This window comes from Trachemys scripta, chromosome 1 (genome assembly GCF_013100865.1).
Source record: "Trachemys scripta elegans isolate TJP31775 chromosome 1, CAS_Tse_1.0, whole genome shotgun sequence".
Taxonomy (NCBI): domain Eukaryota; kingdom Metazoa; phylum Chordata; order Testudines; family Emydidae; genus Trachemys; species Trachemys scripta.
In genome coordinates, this window is record NC_048298.1 from 193,341,580 (window position 1) to 193,362,866 (window position 21,287).

Below are 21,287 nucleotides of genomic sequence, written 5' to 3' on the forward strand. Positions count from 1 at the left end.
TGTGCTTGGGACAACTAGCCCCTTCTGCACCTTACACCACTGGTATAGCTACACTTCCATTTGTAGCATGCTAGCACAGAGCTAGCATGGATGTGTCTTCGTCAGATTGAACTGATACTTCCAGCTCCAGAGAGAGACAGGCTCTGACGCTGTTTGGGAGTGTTTGAGGTGAATTGGTACCACCTGTTTACAATGGGAGGGAGCCCACCCTGTGCCCACTGGGGAAATGCTCCTCACCCACTGGCAGCTGGTAACACAGGTGTTCCATTCCGGGCTCCATGAGCCCCACGCTTTCCTCCTGCAGACTAGCAGTTTTCACCCCACTTAGGGCACAGGATATGAGAGTGTAACAATCTTCTGGACACCCTGGGGTTCGTTTTTCTTTGTAAGTTTCTGCCCTGTATCTAGTCTAGACAGTAAACATAGGTTTTCTCCACAGATGTTCATTGTTCTCATGTTGACTGGGTCAGCAATCAGACTCCCCCTTCTCAGGTGATAGGTTTCACTCCCAACGGATCTGGATCATACTAGTGCATATGTTACACTAAAGTCTAAAATTGTTTTCTGTACAAACATCTCACAATAACCATGACAATCAGCTAGTTCTTATCTTTCAGCAGAGACCTGTACACCTGACCCCTGTTGGGGAAATATGGAGAAGGTGGTCAGGCGCAGAGGTATTAATATCTGCTTTGGCCTATCTGTGTTACACAGGTCCTCTCTTAAATTTTGCATTCCTTTACAATATTTATCTACTGTTATCGTGGGTGGCCCAAATAATATCTGAAAGAAATTAGGGGACTTCCTGTATCTATTTTTAGTTTGTTTACTCTGTACATTTGATGACACTTTGTTTTATAGTCCATTTCCCAGTTTCTTGTGTTGTCTGTTGATGTGTGAAAGATGCATTGAAGACAAAAACACATAGCTAAAAAAATCACAAACTGACTCTGGGGCAGGTGTAGTACCTGCTCCATACTTTTAATCAAACCAGTTTTATGCTAACCCACCTTTCTGTCTAGCATTATTATTGGATTCTTTTTGTCCTCTAGTTGCGCACTAACACCTGCCTTTTTGTAAGAGATTGATTCTGTGACCCCATGTGAAGTCTAACATGGTCTGTAAAACTATAGCTGCACAGTATCTGAGGGGAGGAGGGAACATCATCTGCAGCAGATTCCGCCAGCCTCTTGTTGCTCCAGGCCTGCTGCCAGTTTTGTGTGCATATGTGTGTATGTGTTTCAGATAGTCTTATTGCTGGCACGACTTGCTCACGTGGTCTTGATTTACATGAGGGTGTTACGCTGTTGATGACAAGGAAGAGATGTGCCTCCCAGTGAAGAGCGTGACTGGCAAAAGCTTCAATTAACCCTCTAGCAAATTGCCTGAAAATGGATCATACACGATTATTTCTGCATCATTACTGTTGTCTCCCATGACTCACAGAGCCATATATAGCAGCTCTTCTTCTGAGGAGAAATTTTATCCATAGCAAAGAGGATGTGAAAACAAATACTAAATGTCAAACTGTTGTCAGATTTGTATTAGATTTTCTTTTTTTTTAGTGGTGGATAAAACTGTAGCATGGCTTGAACACCAGATAAAAAAATATAGTTATCGCTTTCTATTTCTAGTAAATGGACAGTGCCAAGCTAAAAATCTTCACTGATTTTTCCCCCCTCCCCAGCCTTGTATTTTTAAATAACACACAATAGATTATTTTTAACTGGGAGGTGGGGGAGGAAATAAATTTTTACTTTGGGCTTCATCCCCCCCACACTTCTCTCATTTTAGGCAATCAGAACATATTTGGCTGCTGCAGTATTTGGATTGCAAATATTGCAAAGGAAATTTATTTGTGAGGGTTTTTTATTAAGATGCCTCCATTGGATTAACCCTTTGCCACCAAAATAAAATCTCAAAAATAATCATTTCTCATGGTCTTGAGTTTCATAAAAGCTTGTGAAATTTAAATCTGGGGGCAAACCGTGTTCGTTCACCCACCTGTCAGAAAAGACCCTGGAAAAGATTTGGGGATCATGGTGAATAATCAGCTGAATGTGAGCTCCCAGTGCAATGCTATGGCCAAAAGGGCTAATGTGATCCTTGGATATAAATAGGGGATATAAATAGGGGAATTTGTGATCCTTGGATATAAATAGGGAATTCTTGAGTAAAAGTAGACAGGTTAGTCAATCTCTGTATTTGGCACTGGTGCAACTGCTGCTGGAATACTGGGTCCAGTTCTAGTGCCCACAATTCAAGAAGAGCATTGATTAATTGGAGAGGGTTCAGAGAAGAGCCATGAGAATGATTCGAGGCTTAGAAAACATGCCTTATAGTGATAGACTCAAGGAGTTCAGTCTGCGTAGAAAGAGAAGGTTAAGAGGTCTATTGATTACAATCTAAGTACCTGTATGAGGAAGAAATATTTGATAATGGGCTCTTCAGTCTAGCCCTTGGGGTCTGCACAATGACCCACTTTGTCACTGTGGTCTCCGTCAGTCAATGGCGCTTGCTATCGACAAATGTCGACTGACTAGATTTCATGGTGGCCTTCGGGCCCTTCATTGTGCTGATGAAACTGCTGTTGGGTGGGTCAGCAAGCACTGCAAATGCTAGAAGAAGGAGAATGTAGCCCTTCAGTCTAGCACAATCCAATGGCTGGAAGTTGAGGGTAGACCTATTCAGACTGGAAATAATTTATAGATTTTTAATAGAGAGGGTAATTGATCATTGGAACAATTTACCAAGGGTTGTGGTGATTTTCCGTCACTGGCAATTTTAAAATCAAGATTGGATTTATTTATTTTTTAAAGATATGCTCTAGTTCAAACAGAAACTGTTTGGGGAAAGTTCTATGACCTGTGCTATACAGTAGATCAGACTAGATGATCACAGCAGTCTTGTCTGCCTGTGGCGGGGCAAAGACTCACCGGTGCAGCGCCTCCTGCTGGTTGTCTCAGGAATTAGCTCTTTCCAGCCCGGAGCGCCCCCTGCAGAACAGTGTCTTGCCTGCCGCTGGCCCCGTGTCCCTCCCAGACCCGGGGCCCTTTGCCCTGGGGTTCTGCCCCAGCAATAACCCCCAATCTGGATCTCCCTTCCCTGTGGAATCCCCAACCCTCTAAACCCACCTTGCCTCTGTGGCTGCTGCCAGTCATCATCTAGCCCCCGCTCCCTGGGGCAGACGGCAGTCTGTTAACCACTCATCGTCAGCAAGGGGGTTGGACCAGCTGCCTCTGCCTATTCCTGGGCTGCCCGTCTGCAATCTTAGTACCCTTTTGTGGGCCCTTAACTCGGCCTGCAGCCTGGGGCTTAGCTAGGCTGGAGCTCCCCAGCTCCCTCTGCCCTTCCCCAGCACTGCTCCACCCTAGGTACCCTCCTCAACTTCCCAGGCAGCCAGATTCTTCTCTCTCTAGGGAGCTAGAGAGAGTGTATCTGGCCCTCAGCCCTCTTATAGGGCCAACTGTGGCCTGATTGGAGTGTGGCCCTACCTGTGGCTGCTTCCCCCAATCAGCCTAGCATTTCAATGCCACAGCCCTCTCCAGGGCTGTTTTAGCCCCGTCAGAGCAGGAGCGGGGTGACTACCCCGCTATAATGCCCTTAAAATCTATGAAAAAGTTTTTGTTTTTTCTCCCCCCAGAACCATGAGAACTCTTTTTCTCACACCCTCCATTACCCCCTCTCATTTTATGTTCATTTGGCCCCTTGAATTGTAGTTGTGGCATTGCCTGGACAAGACTTACTTCAGACCCTAAGAATGCTGTTCTATTCGCTTCTGCCTGCTGGCCTTCTGGCGAATCTTCTCTTTCAGATATGGAGCTCCACTTTTCTGGTGGATCCATCGTGTGTCTCTCTCCATGCCCCTTCCTCTACTAAAGAACTGTATATTTAACACTGGTTACTCAGCTCTTACTTTAAATCACATTCTAAGCTTCTAAATGTATAACAGACCATGGTAATCTTTGTCTGCCATTTTATGATATGAGTGGCATTCTGAGGAAAGTTCTGTTTTAATAATAATAGTGTTCCTTTATTCTGTGTTACAGGTTCTGGGATTTGAAGTTGATCCTGTGAATTCTGTCCAGTTTTCAAACCACACAGGTAAATACACACGCATACTCTTGAAGTACTATTGTGCATCCACTCCGGTGACTTTAGGCCTACCAAACACTCATTCAGCCTGATTGCATGTTATTGGGAAGTAGCTCAATCATTCTGTGATCTCTTCCTTTTGGATTCAAGACAGGACAACAATGTTCAAAGCTTGAGCCAAAGCCCATTGAATTCAATAGGCTTTGAATAAAGGACTAAATCTAAGGGCTGGTCTAAAGTGCCAAAAGTTACATCAGCATAGCTACGTCTCTGAGGTGTGAAAAGTTTGCACCCGTGAGCGACGTAATTAAGCTGACCTAAGTCCCTATGTAGACAGCGTTAGGTTGGCAGAAGAATTCATCTGTTGACCTAGCTACTGCTTCTCAGGGAGGTGGATTTACAATGGCAATGGGAGAACTCCTCTTGTTGCTGTTGTAAATAGCTACACGGAAGTGCTACAACTGCAGTTTTTAAAATGTAGACATAGCTTAAATGTAATGCGTTCCATTCTGCTACTTAATGGTGGATAGATTTTTTTTTTGTTAGCCAATTTAGAAGAAATAAAACTGCATAAGGAGAAGTCATGTCAATATAAGACATTAGGCAGTGAAATAGAACACAAATACTGCATCACCAACATAGGTTATCTGAGAGTGGAGGAATCTCCAGAAGTGGCACTTGTACAGTGAGTCACTTGCCTCCTTTATTGTTATTCCATTATTGCTAACCTCAAACACTCAAAAATCCTGAGCAGGACCCTCCAGAATATGAGTGGCTTAAAATGGTGTATTATTTTTTAAAGTAATACAATTTGGGTTCATATTTGCTTTCTGGTTGGTGAGCCTTTTGGGTGCATTTCTGTCACATTTTCAAGCTTTTCTCTGCATCCGTGAGGGCTAGAAACTTATTAAAAATGAAAGTTTAGATTCTCGCATAATCTAATGATTCCACTCACTGGGGCTTGAAGAGGAACACCAGTATTGTGAGACTTGCTATAACAATTTTGAGAGCTGGCAACAGTGGCTCTTTAGGTTTCTCTTTCTTATGATTTGTTGTGCATAATTTAGTAGAAAAATCCCTACCAACTGCAGGTGGTATAAGAGCATTTAAGAGCATATAAATTATGGACAAAGAGAATTCTTAGCTTCTTTTAAGAAAGTTATTTGTTTTAACTAGGACTGTCAAGCAATTAAAAAAAATCTCAATTCATCACGTGATTAAAAAAATTAATCACAATCGCACAGTTAAACAATAATAGAATACTATTTAAATATTTTTGGATGTTTTCTACATTTTCAAATGTATTGATTTCTATTATAACACAGAATACAAAATGTACAGTGCTCACTTTATATTTATTTTTGATTACAGATATTTGCACTGTAAAAAACAAAAGAAATAGTATTTTTCAATTCCCCTAATACAAGTACTGTAGTGCAATCTCTTTACCGTGAAAGTTGAACTTATAAATGTACAAAAAATAACTGCATTCAAAAATAAAGCAATGTAAAACTTTAGCACCTCCAGTCCACTCAGTCCTACTTCAGCCAATCACTCACACAAACAAGTTTGGTTACAGTTTGCAGGAGATAATGCTGCCCGCTTCTTGTTTACAATGTCACCTGAAAGTGACAACAGGCATTCACATCACACTGTTGTAGCCAGCATCGCAAGACATTTATGTGCCAGATGTGTTAAAAGATTCATATGGCCCTTCATGCTTCAACCACCATTGCAGAGGACATGCGTCCATGCTGATGATGGGTTATGCTCAATAACGATCCAAAGCAGTGCGGACCGACGCATGTTCATTTTCATTATCTGAGTCAGATGCCACCAGCAGAAGGTTGATTTTCTTTTTTGGTGGTTCGAGTTCTGTAGTTTCTGCATTGGAGTGTTGCTCTTTTAAGACTTCTGAAAGCATGTTCCACACCTCGTCCCTCTCAGATTTTGGATAGCACTTCAGATTCTTAAACCTTGGGTCGAGGGCTGTAGCTATTTTTAGAAATCTCACATTTCTTTGTGTTTTGTCAAATCTGCTGTGAAAGTGTTCTTAAAACAAACATGTGCTGGGTCATCATCCGAGACTGCTATACCATGAAATATATGGCAGAATGCGGGTAAAACAGAACAGGAGACATACAATTCTCCCCCCCAAGGAGTTCAGTCACAAATTTAATTAACGCATTATTTTTTTTAACAAGCATCATCAGCATGGAAGCATGTTCTCTGGAGTAGTGGCCGAAGCATGAAGGGGCATACGAAGGTTTAGCATATCTGGCACGTAAATATCTTGCAATGCCGGCTACAAAAGTGCCATACGAACACCTGTTCTCACTTTCAGGTGATATTGTAAATAAGAAGCAGGAAGGATTATCTCCTGTAAATGTTAACAAACTTGTTTGTGTTAGCAATTGATTGAACAAGAAGTACAGTAACTCCTCACTTAAAGTCGTCCCGGGTAACATTGTTTCGTTGTTACGTTGCTGATCAATTAGAGAACATGCTTGTTTAAAGTTGTGCAATGCTCCCTTATAACGTTGTTTGGCAGCTGCCTGCTTTGTCCACTGCTTGCAGAAAGAGCAGCCAGTTGGAGCTAGCTGGTGGGGACTTGGAACCAGGGTGGGCCGGCAGCTCCCCTATCAGCTCCCCGCCCCCCTAAGTTCCCTGTGCGGCAGCCGCCCAGCAGGCTATCAATTGCTAGCAGTTCAGCTGTCCCTCCCCCCACTACCATGTGCTGCTCCTGCCCTCTGCCTTGGAGTTGCTCCTGGGAGCCTCCTGCTTGCTGTGCAGGGGCAGAGGGGGAAGAGGGGTGCTAATGTCAGGGTGTCCCCCTCTCCACTGCTCCTGCCCCCTGCTTACCTCATCTCCATAGAGCACGGGGGAACATGACAGGGCTCAGGATGGAGGGAGTTTGCTGGCAGCTGCTGCTGTCTCAACTTGTTGATCTACTTTAAAAGGCAGTGTACTTAGAGTGGGGTCAGTGTACTTAAAGGGGCAACGCGCATCTCTCTTTCTCTCACACACAGGGTGTCTGTCTCTGTCTGCCATGCTGTCTCCCCTCCCTCCGTTTGTGCTGCCTTGTAGAGTGTGAGGCTACATTAACAACAATGTGTTAACCCTTGAGGGCTCAGCCGAGTACTAGTTCATCATTTAGCAGTAAGGCATTCCCTGAGAAATATCCCACCCTCTGACTTCACCACCTCAACCAAGCTTCACAGTCATCATTGCCGTACACAGTATTAAATTGTTTGTTTAAAACTTATATTGTGTGTGTGTATGTATATATGTGTGTGTGTGTGTGTGTGTGTGTGTGTGTATATATATAGTCTTTTGTCTGGTGAAAAACATTTCGCTGGAACCTAACCCTCCCCCCCCATTTACATTAATTCTTATGGGGAAATTGGATTCGCTTAACATCGTTTCACTTAAAGTAGCATTTTTCAGGAACATAACTACAGCGTTAAGCAAGGAGTTACTGTAGGACTGAGTGGACTTGTAGGCTCTAAAGTTTTACATTGTTTTGTTTTTGAGTGCAGTTATGTAACAAAAAAAATCTACATTTGTAAATTGCACTTTCACAATTAAGAGATTGCACTACAGTACTTGTATGAGATGAATTGAAAAATACTATTTCTTTTATCATTTTAACAGTGCAAATATTTGTAATAAAAATAATATAAAGTAAGTTCTGTACACTTTGTTTTCTCTGTTGTAATAGAAATCAATATGTTCGGAAAATGTAGAAAAACATCCAAAAATATTTAATAAATTTCAATTGGGATTCTATGTTTAACAGTGTGATTAATCGCAATTAATTTTTTTTAGTTAATTGCATGAGTTAACTGCGATTAATCGACAGCCCTAGCTTTAACATCTTTCAAAGGATTGCATGAGTTGGGATATTTTTAACACTGCTGGAAGCAGTGTGCAGAAGGCTCCTAGAGCAACAAGAATTAGTGCTCTCAACTAACTGCCAGCGAAATTCCAAGAGCAAGCACTCACTGAAACATGTCTCTCTCATTAAATCTAGACCTTGGGCCAAATTCTGCTCTCTCACCTTGTGTAATCCATTGATTTCAGGAAGGATAAGTCAAGGTGGTAGGAAGCATTGAGTGAAATCCTGGCCTCATTAAGTCCTTAGGAGTTTTGCCATAGACTTCAGTGGAACCAACAGTTCACTCTTTGGTGCAAGGTCAGGATGGTGAAAGATTGTCCCAAGAGCATTTAGGAAGCCAAAGTATACCGGTCATCTGGGGAAGCCATGGAGGGAGTAATAATTAAACATAGATAACATTTCTTTCACATACACTTCGCCCTGACCAAAAGCTGCTTAGTTGGCTGGTTGCCTTTGACCGGCACAAAATACTCTCACATTGCTAGAGTCCAAAAGCCATAGAGCTGATTTAAATTCCTTTCACACTTTTGGTGCAATAATGTTTTTCAGTATTTTGATAACTTGATAAAATGGTTGTGAACTCCAGAAATGTAGATGGTCACAGATTTGCTTGCAATAGCTAGCTAAATGTTTATAGTTGATGGGGATTTCATCTAGGTTTTTTTTTTTTTACTGCTTTTGTTTCAAGAATAAATTAATTGTATTGAGTGTTAAGAGATTGAGATTTTAATTAGGCCATAAAGTTAAAGGGAAGCTGTTCTGAAGGCCAGCACATTAAATTATCAATAGCATGATCAGATTATTGAAATGGACACAGGGATATTTGTTTTTTTAGTAGTGTCACCAAAGGATTTGGAAAGGTTTGCCAGCGGGGGGGATTGGCCATGTGGGAGGTTTGGCAGCTATGGGTGATTGTGGGAGAAGCAACAAATTAGCGGTTCTTTTTTCTAAAAGTGCAAAGTACTGACCATCCCAAAAGCTCAAAATGATGAGACTGCCTTTAGAATCATGAGATTAAAAAAACGCAACTTTTTTTTTTTTTTTTAATAATTTGCCTCCTGGTGTTTGAGCCATGCATGCATATGTGTGCACACAGTCAAACGCAGATAACCAAGTGCACAGCGCCTTTGTTGTTGTAGGGAAAGCAGCGCTGATTGCCAAGTTAGTTTACTATTTCTATATTGTAGCAATTTTCCAGAGTCAAATGTTGCACTGAATGAAGTGAGGAAGATCAGAGTTGCCTTTTCTTACAGGCAAAGATCTTGAGAGTCCATTCAGCTGCACTGTTGTGAGAAAGGGAAATGGCTGAACTTCTGTTGAAGAGCTGACATTCAGCTGCCCTTTTTTTGTGAAGTTATAAGGGAGTGCTACATTCCAAAGAGGACAGATAACACTGTGTGTGTGTGTGTGTGTGTGTGTGTGTGTGTGCGCGTTTTATATACGTATGGGGGGAAAGTCCACTGTGACATTTTAGATCCTGTATTCTTTCAGTCCCTCTCACTCTTTTTTCTCCCTTCCTTTTCTTTTAAGCTTGTTATCTCTCTTTGTATTTTGTCATTTGTTATCAACTAACGGGTCTGATCTTCTGAATCGTGCTTGCCATTTTTGTTTTCATTTTTAATCAATAAAAAAAAAGATTATCATTGCCGACTACTGCTCAGAAAATGCAGCTTTCTATAGTCTCTGGCAATCCTGAAATACAAGGTAGTGTTTTTAATCAAAAACCCCAGGAAGCAGTTTGCCATGTTGCCTGGTGAGGAATATTTCCTGTATGATTACAGTAAGTGACTCACCTTCAAACGACATTGTGCTTCGTGCGCACATAAAAGAAACTGTCACACGGTTTACAAAGATTCTCTCTCTCTCTCTCTCTCTCTTTTTTTTGTTTGGTCCAACAACCCCCTTCCTATGTAAGAATGCAAATCTAGTTTGGAGGGCTTTATTTAGCATTTAAAAAAAAATCCTTGTATGCTGCTTTCCTTTCTAGAAGTGATTGGCAGATTAGTTGTCAGAATGTATTTAATGTGATTTTTTTTGGTCACTCTGAATCCCATGCCTGAGACTGTTCCAGAGAAATAGCCTGTATTTTAAAGGCAAGGAACTTTTGACTTCCACGGTAAGGGAGTTAGGTTCTGTGGTTTTCTTGGTAGCTCTGGTCTGTGATACATTCTAATAGTGCCTTACCCATCTTTCTCTCCCCTGTGTCACAGCATCCCTCCATGCCTGCAGCTACAGACTGAGAAACTCTGTGCTAGAGTTTTGGGCCGAGTGTACACTGTGAATTACAGTGTGGCAAGCCAGGGTATGAATCTGCTGTGCGTCTGCTTGCCGCGCAGTAGTGTCCCAAGCGGACACTACAACAGCATACTGAAAATCCCAGGATGCGGCTTTGCGTACTGCTGTTTGAAAGTGTAGTCACTAAACCACGCTCCGGGACTTTTGCTGCACTGTAGCAATGTTCACACGAGAGGTTATTGTGTGTCTAGCAGGTTTGCTGTACATTCACACCCTGGCTTGCTGCGCAATAACTTGCTGTGTAGATGAGCCCTAAGTGATTTAACAGAATTCCCTGATGAATTGTGTCAGAGCTGGGGATAAACTCAGATCTCCTGCCTGCCATGTGTCATAAACACAAGATCTTCTTTCCGCCTTAAAGGCTTTCTAAAGATTCTTGCTTTCACTCAAGCCACTCAGTACAATTTTGGGGAACATTAGAGGAGAAACTCAGGCTTCAGAATAATGTGCGTGTAGTAGGATGGGGGTGGGGGTGAAAAGAAGGGGAAAAACAGCAGAGATTCACATATCTCTTTTCAAGAAATATTTTTCTTATCCCTGAAAAAATTCTCTCAGAAGGGTGTGGGGTATGGCTTGATTTGGTTTTGAGTTTTATAATGCAATTCCCAAGTTTATAAGTACGTTTTTAAAGAAGAAAAAGTGGGGGAGGGAAAAATATGTGCAAAAGCTTCATTGGCATAGTCCTTTTTTAATCCAGATGGGTTAACCTGGTCCCTTCCTTGGAGAGGCATGACTTCACACATCATGATAGGGGGTTGAAGGGCAAGAGACATTGCACACCAAGATACTTCTGTGGCTTAAAAATAAATCTGGAATATAAGGAGTTTCAAAAAGAAATCACACCCAGATGAAAGGAAAGGCTATAAAAGCACTTTGCTTTTACATTAAAGAAAACCCCTAAAACTTGTAAGTGAATGTAGTGTTCATGAATGAGAGTTACTTATAGCATGACTTGAGCTGGATACCATATGGGGAAGTTTACTGCAAACTTTCCCAAACAGCTCTGCAAATGTAGTCTTCTATCTTGATTTGCAATGTTCTGCTGTTCCAGTCCTGGGTTTGACTTGAGCAGAAACTTCTGATTAAGCAAAATTGTGTGGTGGTTTTGTAACGTTAACAACAGGAAATTAAGATGAGAGGGCTCATGTTTTCCTTTCTGGAGAATATTAGCCAGGAATTGAATTTGACTTTCAAAGATAAAAGGTTAGTACACTGACCTAGTCATTGCCAACCCAACACTCCCTGATGTTATCAGTGTAGTGCAGTTTGCCCTAGTGTTGTGCAATCATTTTTCTAAGTACAAATTGTTTATTATCTAATCTTTCTTGGCTCCCCTTTTTATATGAAGTGCATAAATAGTCAACCTTGAACTTTCTTATTGCTAAGTGCCAAAATATAAATATTATTTCATGGTAGGGCTATGGCATGTAGGTGGATGAACTACAGCATGTACACAAATAAATGGTTTTGCTTTCTTTTGCAGTTCACCACATTTTCAATATATTTAATTAAACAATAATAGGGGTAATGATTGCCATGAGTTGATTATCCCTTGGACCTTATGAGGCATGAAATCTAATTCTAAATCTGTGCCTTTAGTTACCCTGACATGAGATGGCCTTCTGGCTGGTCAGGGGAGACCCTGATTGCCATGATGAAATACTTGGACAAAAAAAATGTTACTTTTCCCTGAGAAAGCAGATCAGAAAGCCACAGAGTAATTTTGCTTGGCTCTGTAACTTTTCATCACTTTACCTGCTTAAAGCACCAGGTCTGTCCAAAGCATGTGTACAATGCAAATTATCTCTGCCACGAGGACCAGGCAGATATGACTGTATTTGCTCCGTGGACTATAGGAGTTAGCAACCAATCCTGAATGAGACTGACGAGACACACTGTTTTCTTGCAGCAACTTTTCAGATAGGCCGTTAATCTTGAATGTACCATACACAAATGCATATGCCCATTTGACAGTTTCCTTTTGAATTGGCATATTAAAAGGTCACTATTTTGCACCCTGAGCTTTGGGTCATAATGTCACCTTCACCAAGTTTGTGGTCAGCGTGGTATCAGCACAACTTCCTCAGCTGGGACTCTGAGTTTTCCAAACGGATACACTATGCAGTGCACTGAATACAGGGTTGATTGAAAAATTGCACTAAAGGCATCTCTAGACTAGATTGGGGAATATAGTCCTGTTTAAAAATGTGACTAGTGTGTACAGGGTTTGGTAACTTTAAAATGTGTTAGCTGGTTGTGGGCAAACCTAGGTTTCCCTGCCTCCCATGAGCAGCTAATCCATTCTTAAAGATGTTGAAACCCTGTTGTAACAGGGCACTTTGCCCAATGAGCTGGAGAGCCAGGGACTATCCTGGCCCTGATTACAGGATGAGCCACTCCTGGGTTGAATCCGCTGCTTTAATATAAAAGGCAACAGGAAACTGCAGTATGTGGCTGATGGAGAAAGTGACTGGGGGTGCCAGGAAGCCTGACAAAAGCAGGATAAAACTCCCAAGGCAGGGAGGCCTGGGAGAGACCCTGCCCAAGAAGCAGGAGAGAGACTGACAGACGTTCAGAAAAGCGGGGGGCTGTGCCCAGTTGACACTATGTAAGTTTGTGTTTAGTTTCTCAAAGATGCTGTTATTTTGGGCTGTTGGGTGAGCCAGTATGTACCCAGAAGAGTAAATAAATGGGACTGCTTGTTGGGTCTGTCTTGAATTTCTTTTGGACTGGATGAGTTCTTAAAGGGGCCTTGCTGAGGGAGAGAAAGAGGCAGGAGTCAGCCATAACCTTACACCCATCAACACTAGTGTTTAAAAATATTAGTTAAGATATGTTAAGTCTGTGTTTTTAAAAAGTGTTAGCTATCTTCCTGGTCCAAACCTGGCCTGGCGAATGGTGGTGGTAGCCACTCTGTGGTTTGTCTTGCATGTGGTGCTAATCTTCACTTTTGTCTCTGCAGATGCTGCCTCTTCAGACCAAATTCTGAGTGAACATGGCTGTTTAACAGCTTATTATTTTATTTCATTGAGGGAGTTGGCTTTTTTCCTATATGCTCTTTCTTCAAAGGAAAAGTTTGTGTTTCTTTCCAGGGTTGCTCCAAGGAGTGAGCTGCATTTTTTTTTTTTAATTTCATGCTCTGCTGAAAATGGCTGAGGCCAATAGCCTCCCTTCAGTCACATCCCAGATGAGCAGCACTTTGTCTCCTGACCCTTCTGCAGACCAGAGTCTACTTGCTTGTGCACAAGCTCAGTGGTAGCATAGCACCTGTTGCCAAAACTAGACATCAAAACAGCATCCTGTATCTTTTTGGCTGCAAATACAGAATTATATTTTGTTCCCTTTTATAACTATACTAATGAGACCCCTTCAGTATATAGTGTTTCAGACCATAGGTCAAATCCTCACCTGAAGCATAGGATCAAGTTTTGGCGGGAGGTGTGCTCAGGTGGCACAATGCCTAACTCATGGGATGCTGTGCAGAGCTGGCAGCTAAAGCAGCCCGAGTGATCTTCTGACTTATAGTGGCTGCCAGTGGCCCACAAGGGCCAAAACTGCAGTCTGAGATCCGTGTGGTGGAGAGGAATCTTGGCCATGTAGACATATGTATACAAGGTGCATGCTGCCTTAAAGATCCCAGAGGCCTGGTTCAGTGTCCATTGAAGTCAACTGAATTCTTTCCATTGACTGCAATGGGTGCTAAGCCAAGTCTCAAATACATACTTATAACTCTTAGACCTTTCTGGGGATAAGAGTGCATGGAAAGTTATTTCTTTGCTCATAATAGTCATTCCTGAAGCCCTGCTGATACCCACAGGGCCGTTCCAAAATCCCCCAAATCCTGCTACTTGAAATAAAGTCACCGTAATGGAACGCTGTCATAGGATGTTCCTTCACCATAGGATTTCAGCTAACACATACCAAATGAAGGGTATTATATCTGATGTGGGGTGCAATGGAGTGTGGCAGTTGCTTGCTGTATGACTTTTGTATAGCTGTGTTCTGATAGACTGAAGCACATAAGTCTGTTTGCTAAACTAAATGGAGAACCTCTTTTCCACTATAATGCAGTGAGGCTAGAGGGCCTAGCACATAGAGAGAAAGAGAGAGAGTGTGTGTGTGTGTGTGTGTGTGTGTGTGCGTGCATGCTAGATTCTGAGTGGCTGCAATGTGCAGAGTTTATTCTCCAGAAATATGTCTGTTATCAAGCTGTCTGGCTGCTGTCAGGTTGCACTGGTATAATATGAAATAAAATAAGTTATATTAATAATCTAAGAAAACTAAAACTAACCTCTGACCTCCAGGTCAGGGCTGGTTGGTGAAGGCTGTAGAGGGGAAAGCTTGCATTCTCTGCTTGCATATAACCTGCTTTGCTGATACATGAAGAACTTGAGTCTCTAGCGTGGTCAGGATGGCCCCTTTAACAAACAATTCCTTTTCAGAAGGATAAGAGAGTTAAGAGAATGCTGAGAATGTAACTGTTCTGTTAACAACTCACCTGTCTAATTTTTGACAGCAACACTATTTTTGGGGGTGAAGGGGGAGCCAATTCCTGCATGTATAATATGTGATCCTAAATATAAAATGAGGCTTTGATAAACCATTTGGCTTTCCTTTTTCAGGTTATGCTCACTGGAAGGGTCAGATGTTAAATTCAGCTGAACTCCATGAGTTGTATGAAGGACTTAAACTGAACAATGTCAACCATTATGACTACGTACTCACAGGTAGGTGCTCGTGTTTCTTTGGAGAGCCAATGATATCTACACAAGGGTAAAAGTGATAACCCAAGTCCTTGCCTTTTTCAAAACCAATTAATTACATTCTCCCTCCTCAAATTCCTCCTACAGTGTCAGCTGGATACTGTATTCTTTAGCTGCTTATGCTGTACATTGTGAAACAGGTGCTCTGTTCCAGCCCAAAGGTGGCTGCATTGTAATGGAATGGGGAATGTGATCCCTGAATATGGGTTTGGGTAAGTGTTAATGTGCCGTGTGATAGTCTAATGAAAGGAGCAATAGAAATGCAGAGTATTATTTTTATATATATTATGGTATGAAGATGTAAGGATTTAAACTCCTAAAATCTGCAGTGATGCAACTTTATGGTTTAAATCACTGGATTTTATATATATATATATTTTTTTTTTATACATGGTGTGCTCTGGGGGGATTTTTTCTTGATCTTTGTGAATGGTAGTGTTTTGAGCACAGGGTAGAGAGTCAGAAGACCTGGGTTCTATTCTCAACCCTGTTGTATTTCTCAAGCTTTGCTCTTGTTAATATGATGTTCCTTTAACCTTTCATGAGTGTGCAGCCTCATACCATATAGTGACGTTGTGCAGTATCTTCTTTCACTTACCACAGTGGCGCTATCTATCTATCTAATCTAGTGTGTGTGTGTCTATACATATATAGACAAGGAACCCCTGTATGAGGTGGTTTAAAAGGGAAGATAGGCAGTCTATAATAAAAGCTGCACACCCATCGAAGTATCCAGTCTCCTGCTCTATCAGGGTAGATTATAAATAGCATTCCACTTCACTGAGTGCAGTGCATCTATTTTAAATTTCGTTGCCTGTATTTCTTATAGCAGTGAGCTGTTGCTTCTAAAACTCAAGCAGAAATTGATTGCCAGATTGATTACATGACTTCCGCATGTAGGGAGGTGTTTTTAAAGTCAGGAATAACAGGAGACTTTAATTGTATGGATCTGGGATTATGACCCATAACGACCACTCGGGCATGAAGGGTACTGCATGTCTGCTGAATTATTTCCCCTCCTGTTTCTATGGAGCTCTCCAAGGTAAAGGAGATATTAAATAGCACACGGAATGAGGTGACACTAGTGTGGTAATGAATATCGGCATAAATGGGTTCCATTTGGTTGGGAAGCACATGCATGTATTATTTTTCCTGAGTGAAGGGTTAGTCTGCAGCCATGTAGAATAATTTCCCAGGAAAAACAGAATGTACTGTAAGATTTTCCAGAAGATTATTCTTCAGACATTTTACTGTCCATGAAACAATCTGGAGGCATTTCCTTTTTTCAGGAGTGTCTGCAGCATGTAAAACACTTTTTATTTTTTTATTTTTTTAATTGATAACAGTGCCTCTTGTATTCCAGACAGGGCCAATCAGAGGAGGGGCTGGGAGGGCCATTTGGCCAGGGCCTCAAACTCAAAGGGGGCCTCAAATTTAGACACGTGTTAATTTTTTGGCAAATAAGAGATGTGATTTGGTAAAAGACAATATTTTTGCACAGAAAAAGGCTAGAAAAGCATTTGTTAAATAAAAAAAAATTCAGATTATGTCTCACTCTTGTTTTGGTGCTTTATTTTGTTTTCATGTGTCATTTTTTTTATTTTTATTATGGCTAGGGGCCTCAAAAGCTGGAAGTGGCCCGGGCCCCTCTGGACCTCTGAGAAGGCCTGATTCTGGATAACACTTTATAGGGTGATGAGCTAGGATACTTGGGGCCAAATTCAGAGTAAGTGGGATGCAACTCTGTTGAAGTGAATGGGATTGCACCTGCTTATATCAAGTCTGTTTGGCCCTGTCAGTGCTGACTGTATATATGCAAAAATGGCAGCAGTTGTATATTTATCTTATATATTCATTCCCAGCCTTGGACATTAGAGCCTGTTTTTTCTGAGAGTGGAATGTTGGCCTGGAGGCTTATATCTTCCTCCACAGCTTCCCAAAATTTGGTACATGAACCACTCTGGTGGTATGCAGCCAGTGTATTTGCTCGTGGTCAGGCGAGAGTTTGTTGATTGGACAATGCTAACTTTCCCAAGTGCTAAATCACCTTAAAAGGCAGCTATAAAAATGTATTGCTCATTTATATTATTTTCCGCTGTAAGCAAGTCTATTTTTGCAATTGTGAATTAGAAATGAAGTGGTCCCTGTGACTGTCCTCTGTCTAATAAGGTGTGGACCACACTATCGACAAATTTGAGAACCTCTGCCTTGCTCTTTGCAAACAGTGCCTTGTGATTAGAGCTTGTCAAAAATTCTTGAATGAAAAATATTTTAATAAAAAGTTGGAATTTTGTTTTGAAATTTTCAAAAATGCTCAGTTCCCCTCCCCCCCCCAACAAAACATGAGAAGTTTTTAGTTTTCCTCCCTCCCTCCCTTTTCAGTGGCATAAGTTGGGGGTGAGGGGAGGAAGAAAAAACATATTTTCAAAGCTAAAACATTCGAGTCAAAAATTGGAAAAATTTTCTAAACTAGATTTTGGAAAATACTTCAAATGTTTTGTGACTGAGGCTTTGGTCTGTGGATTGTTTCTTTCTTTTGCCAGCTTTGCATGGGATCCTCAATTCCCATTTAGAAAAACAAAAGAAATGGTCAGAAGTGAGAGACTAGTTTAATGTCTTTCTAAATAAAGAACCCCTGTTTCAACGTTGGGTTCTCACTCTACTCCTGGCTGAGTTTGGAATTCAGCCTTTTATCTTCCAGGGCCATAAGTGAGGCTGTTACCCCCAAAGAAGGGAGTTGGATGTTACTAGGTTATCCAGTGTAGCGGTGTTTTGCTATCTTTAGCAGTAAGCTGCTGTGACACTTCTTGGGGATCCCAGGGTTGTGAGGCACCTCACTACCACCAGCCTTTAACACGAAGAAGCCTTGTCTGTGTCTGCTGGGGGTCAGCTCTCCATCTCCATTGGCCATGGGCAACACAAGCACTATCTTCCAGGCCTGTGCAGGCCTCACACTCTCTCTCCACGTTAGCTATAGGCACGCTCCAACCCCTGAGCCCTCTGAGTGCACCTCCAGAGTGGTCAAGCCCTGTCTCCCTGAACACTCACAGGGTTTGCTGATTTGCTGCTCCCAAAGAAGCAGAACACCGCCACTTACCAGTTCCACTTCAGATCACTGCTCTGCTTCACACACAGCACTTAGATGTGATTATAGTGAAATCAAGTAAAAGTTTATTTAATAAACTATAGAGATTCAAGAAGTAGCAAGTCCAAGTACTGGAAATACATGGTTACAAGTAAAATAAGATCATAACTTGCATTCTAAAGCCTAGACTTAACTAACAAGGTACTTTCTTGTCTAATGAAGTTTAGCTCACTGAAAGTCTTTGCAGCATTTTCCAACCAGGTTGACTGTGACCCTCCTTTCATAAGGCAGGACACAATGATAGTTCTTCTCCTCAGTGAAAGATCCAGGCCATATCTCAGTTATACTCCTACAATCTGTGTCTTTACTTGTAAACATGATCCTCCCTGCTATGTTTTTTTTCCCCACTTTTTTCCTGCAGCTTTTATTTCTCATGATTTCACAACCTCTCGATTAGAACCAGGCTCAGTAATGCAAATAGTCCTCCATTGTGAAGCAGACAATACGCTATACACACATGACCAGACAAAAATAAGCATCTCTTCCCTCATAACTGACTGGTGCATGTTTATCACGAAGGATACAGTTCTGTCATGGAGGTCAAGGATTCTGTGACTTCCGGGAACTTCATGACTACTTCTGGGGCAGGGTTGGAGCAGTTGTGAGCCCGGGGGCTGCCAGAGTAGCTGACCAGTGACCAGTCCTGGGGCTACCGGAGCAATGGTGGGGTTGGATTAGCCTCCCTGGGCCTGGAGCAGCAGCGGTCAGCCCCTGCCACAGGAGCAGCAGCGGGCCTGGAGCAGCTGCAACCCCAGCAGCACTCTGTTTGCCTCTCCCCCACCTCCTCCTATATATTTTTAGTAAAAGTCAGGGACAGGTCATGGGCTTCTGTGAATTTTTGTTTATTGCCCGCAATCTATCCCTAACTTTTACTAAAAATACCCGTGACAGAATCTTAACCTTATTTATTGCCTTCTGGTGACCTACTTTAATTCACAGACCTTAATAACATAATTTTCAGTACAGATACATAATTTCTTAAACATTATTCATACAGACATTTTGCAATGATCGTGATGACCAGTGGGCAGTTGGCTCTTGGTAGAAAGGACCTCGCATGCCTCTCTTTAGTAAACTTAATCTGCATATTCTTGAGTCAGGGAATCCCTGTTAAAACTCTGTGCCTTGCTCTGCCGTCTGCCAGTTGGCACAAAGAGCTTCCTGGATCACACCCGTTATTAAACCAAACAGTGAAATGAAGTCCATTTGGGGGCAGACAGATCTGACTGTCACTTGGATCCCTCATTTTGCTGGGTTACCTGGAGAAGAGCTAGTGTTATGTTTGCTGTGTGAACCTAAATTGTGTTATGTTTGCCTCTGTGAAAGGTTGCTTCCAGATCTTGTCACAGTTACCTTACTTTGACAAGAGGCACATTAGGGGAAAAATTAGCCCCAGTTCTGTGGAATGCTTGAGAGATTTGTGTCAATGATTTACTAATGCACTCTCTCTGAGAAGGTGAATGGTTGTTAGCATAATCTATAGAGATCAGCCTATGATGGCTGCTCATTACAAATTCAGTTTTGCCCTCTGACACCAGTGCCTCCTTGCTGAAGTAAACCCGATTTCATGGACGTGGAAACTGCACCCATTTTTCTCTGCTTCTAAGAAAGAAGCACTTCTGTGAATAAATGTAAACTCTGACATGTACTTAAGTTTTTAGTTACAGTTGGCATTTCTGAGCCAAAAGCTGGGGGAGACCGTTTTGCTAAAGAGCACTGTCACTTGTGATGCTAGTAGTATGAGAGCCCACTGAGATGAAATGAAGTCCATTTCCAACTTGCTTTAGTATTAAACATCTGAAGAAAACTTAAGATACAATATATTAAAAATGAGTTCTATGGTTAAACCTTTATCCAAACAGGCTAGAGACAGAGGGTATGTGATGTCTATAGTGCAGTCACGGTGTATGATTGCATCCTGTGTAAACATACACAGGCTAGTTCACATACTGTAGCAGTGAAGCTATGGCAGCATGTCCTAGCTGAATAATGACTAGCATGTCATTGTGAGCCATCCATGCAAGTAATTACTCAGGGGTTCCAGGTGGGCCTTTTACAGCCAGCGCTACCAAGACTTCACTGCTCCCATCCCAAGCTAGTTGGACTAAAGCTTGGGTATGTGTACACAACCTGCAATCATACCTTGTAATTGCAGAGTAGACATACCTGGGTTTACGTTTTCTTCTGTTAGGTTAGGACGTTGGCAGTCTCACAGATAACATTGATTTTCAACAAGAAGGCTGCCTCCAGCACAAGTCTCAGAAATGCTAATGAAATTTAAAACTTTATATTTCCCTCTCTCATTTGCTGCATCCTGAACAATGCTGTTTATACTATGAACTTTCAAACTGGTGTTTTGAACAAAAGGGGGTGTGTTTTCTTTTTAAACAAATTTTTTGATGTCTGAGCATTTAGACCAGGTATTGGGCAATTCCCAGGCAAGACTCATTTACTGAGACTTGTTTTCTTTTAGAGGCTTAATTGGGTGAGTTAGCAAGTGTTGATCTTGATTTTGTTCCATATCTGTTTATCCCTGGATAAAATATTAAGATGTTTTCAGTTCTAAATACTTTTTTTCCAGGAATGGGAAGAAATGACTGACATGCCTTTCTGCATAGAGATGAGTCTGATGTAAACAAAACATTGCTCTCTGAAATTAACTTAAAAATCATTTTTCTGCCTAAAGGTTACACGAGGGACTCATCATTCCTTGCAACGGTGGTTGATATCGTTCAGGAGTTGAAGCAACAGAACTCTGACCTGGTGTACGGTAAGGACTTGATGGCTTTTAACCTTTTCGGTCTAATTATTTTCTGTACACATGTTGAAATCACTTCAGGTGAAGTCAGTGCTCTGACATTATTCTCAATTTCACAACAATGTCCTGTTTTAATCTTGCTGAGACTCCATTGGAATGTCAGTTTAAAATTGATTTATTTTTTTCTCTTTCTACTTTTGTGCCTTCTGGTGCTTTTCTTGCAGCATGCTAGCCAAAGAAAGATATGCCTTAAGGCTTGATCCTCTCTATCTAGCAAAGTCCCATGAAATCCTATCTAGTTGCTGCTGTTTGTTGCTTAGCAATGAGGGCCAG

General features: G+C 41.7%; 1 protein-coding gene across 1 annotated transcript in view; it reads left to right on the forward strand.

Moving 5' to 3' along the window:
- The window catches only part of PDXK (pyridoxal kinase), a gene marked incomplete at its 5' end in the record, with an annotated part of 82,825 nt that overhangs the window by 35,750 nt on the left and 25,788 nt on the right, over window positions 1-21,287 (forward strand). Inside the window, 3 exon segments of the mRNA XM_034753749.1 lie at window positions 4,050-4,104; window positions 14,911-15,015; window positions 20,883-20,966. Of these exon segments, the coding sequence (XP_034609640.1) occupies window positions 4,050-4,104; window positions 14,911-15,015; window positions 20,883-20,966 (244 nt within the window).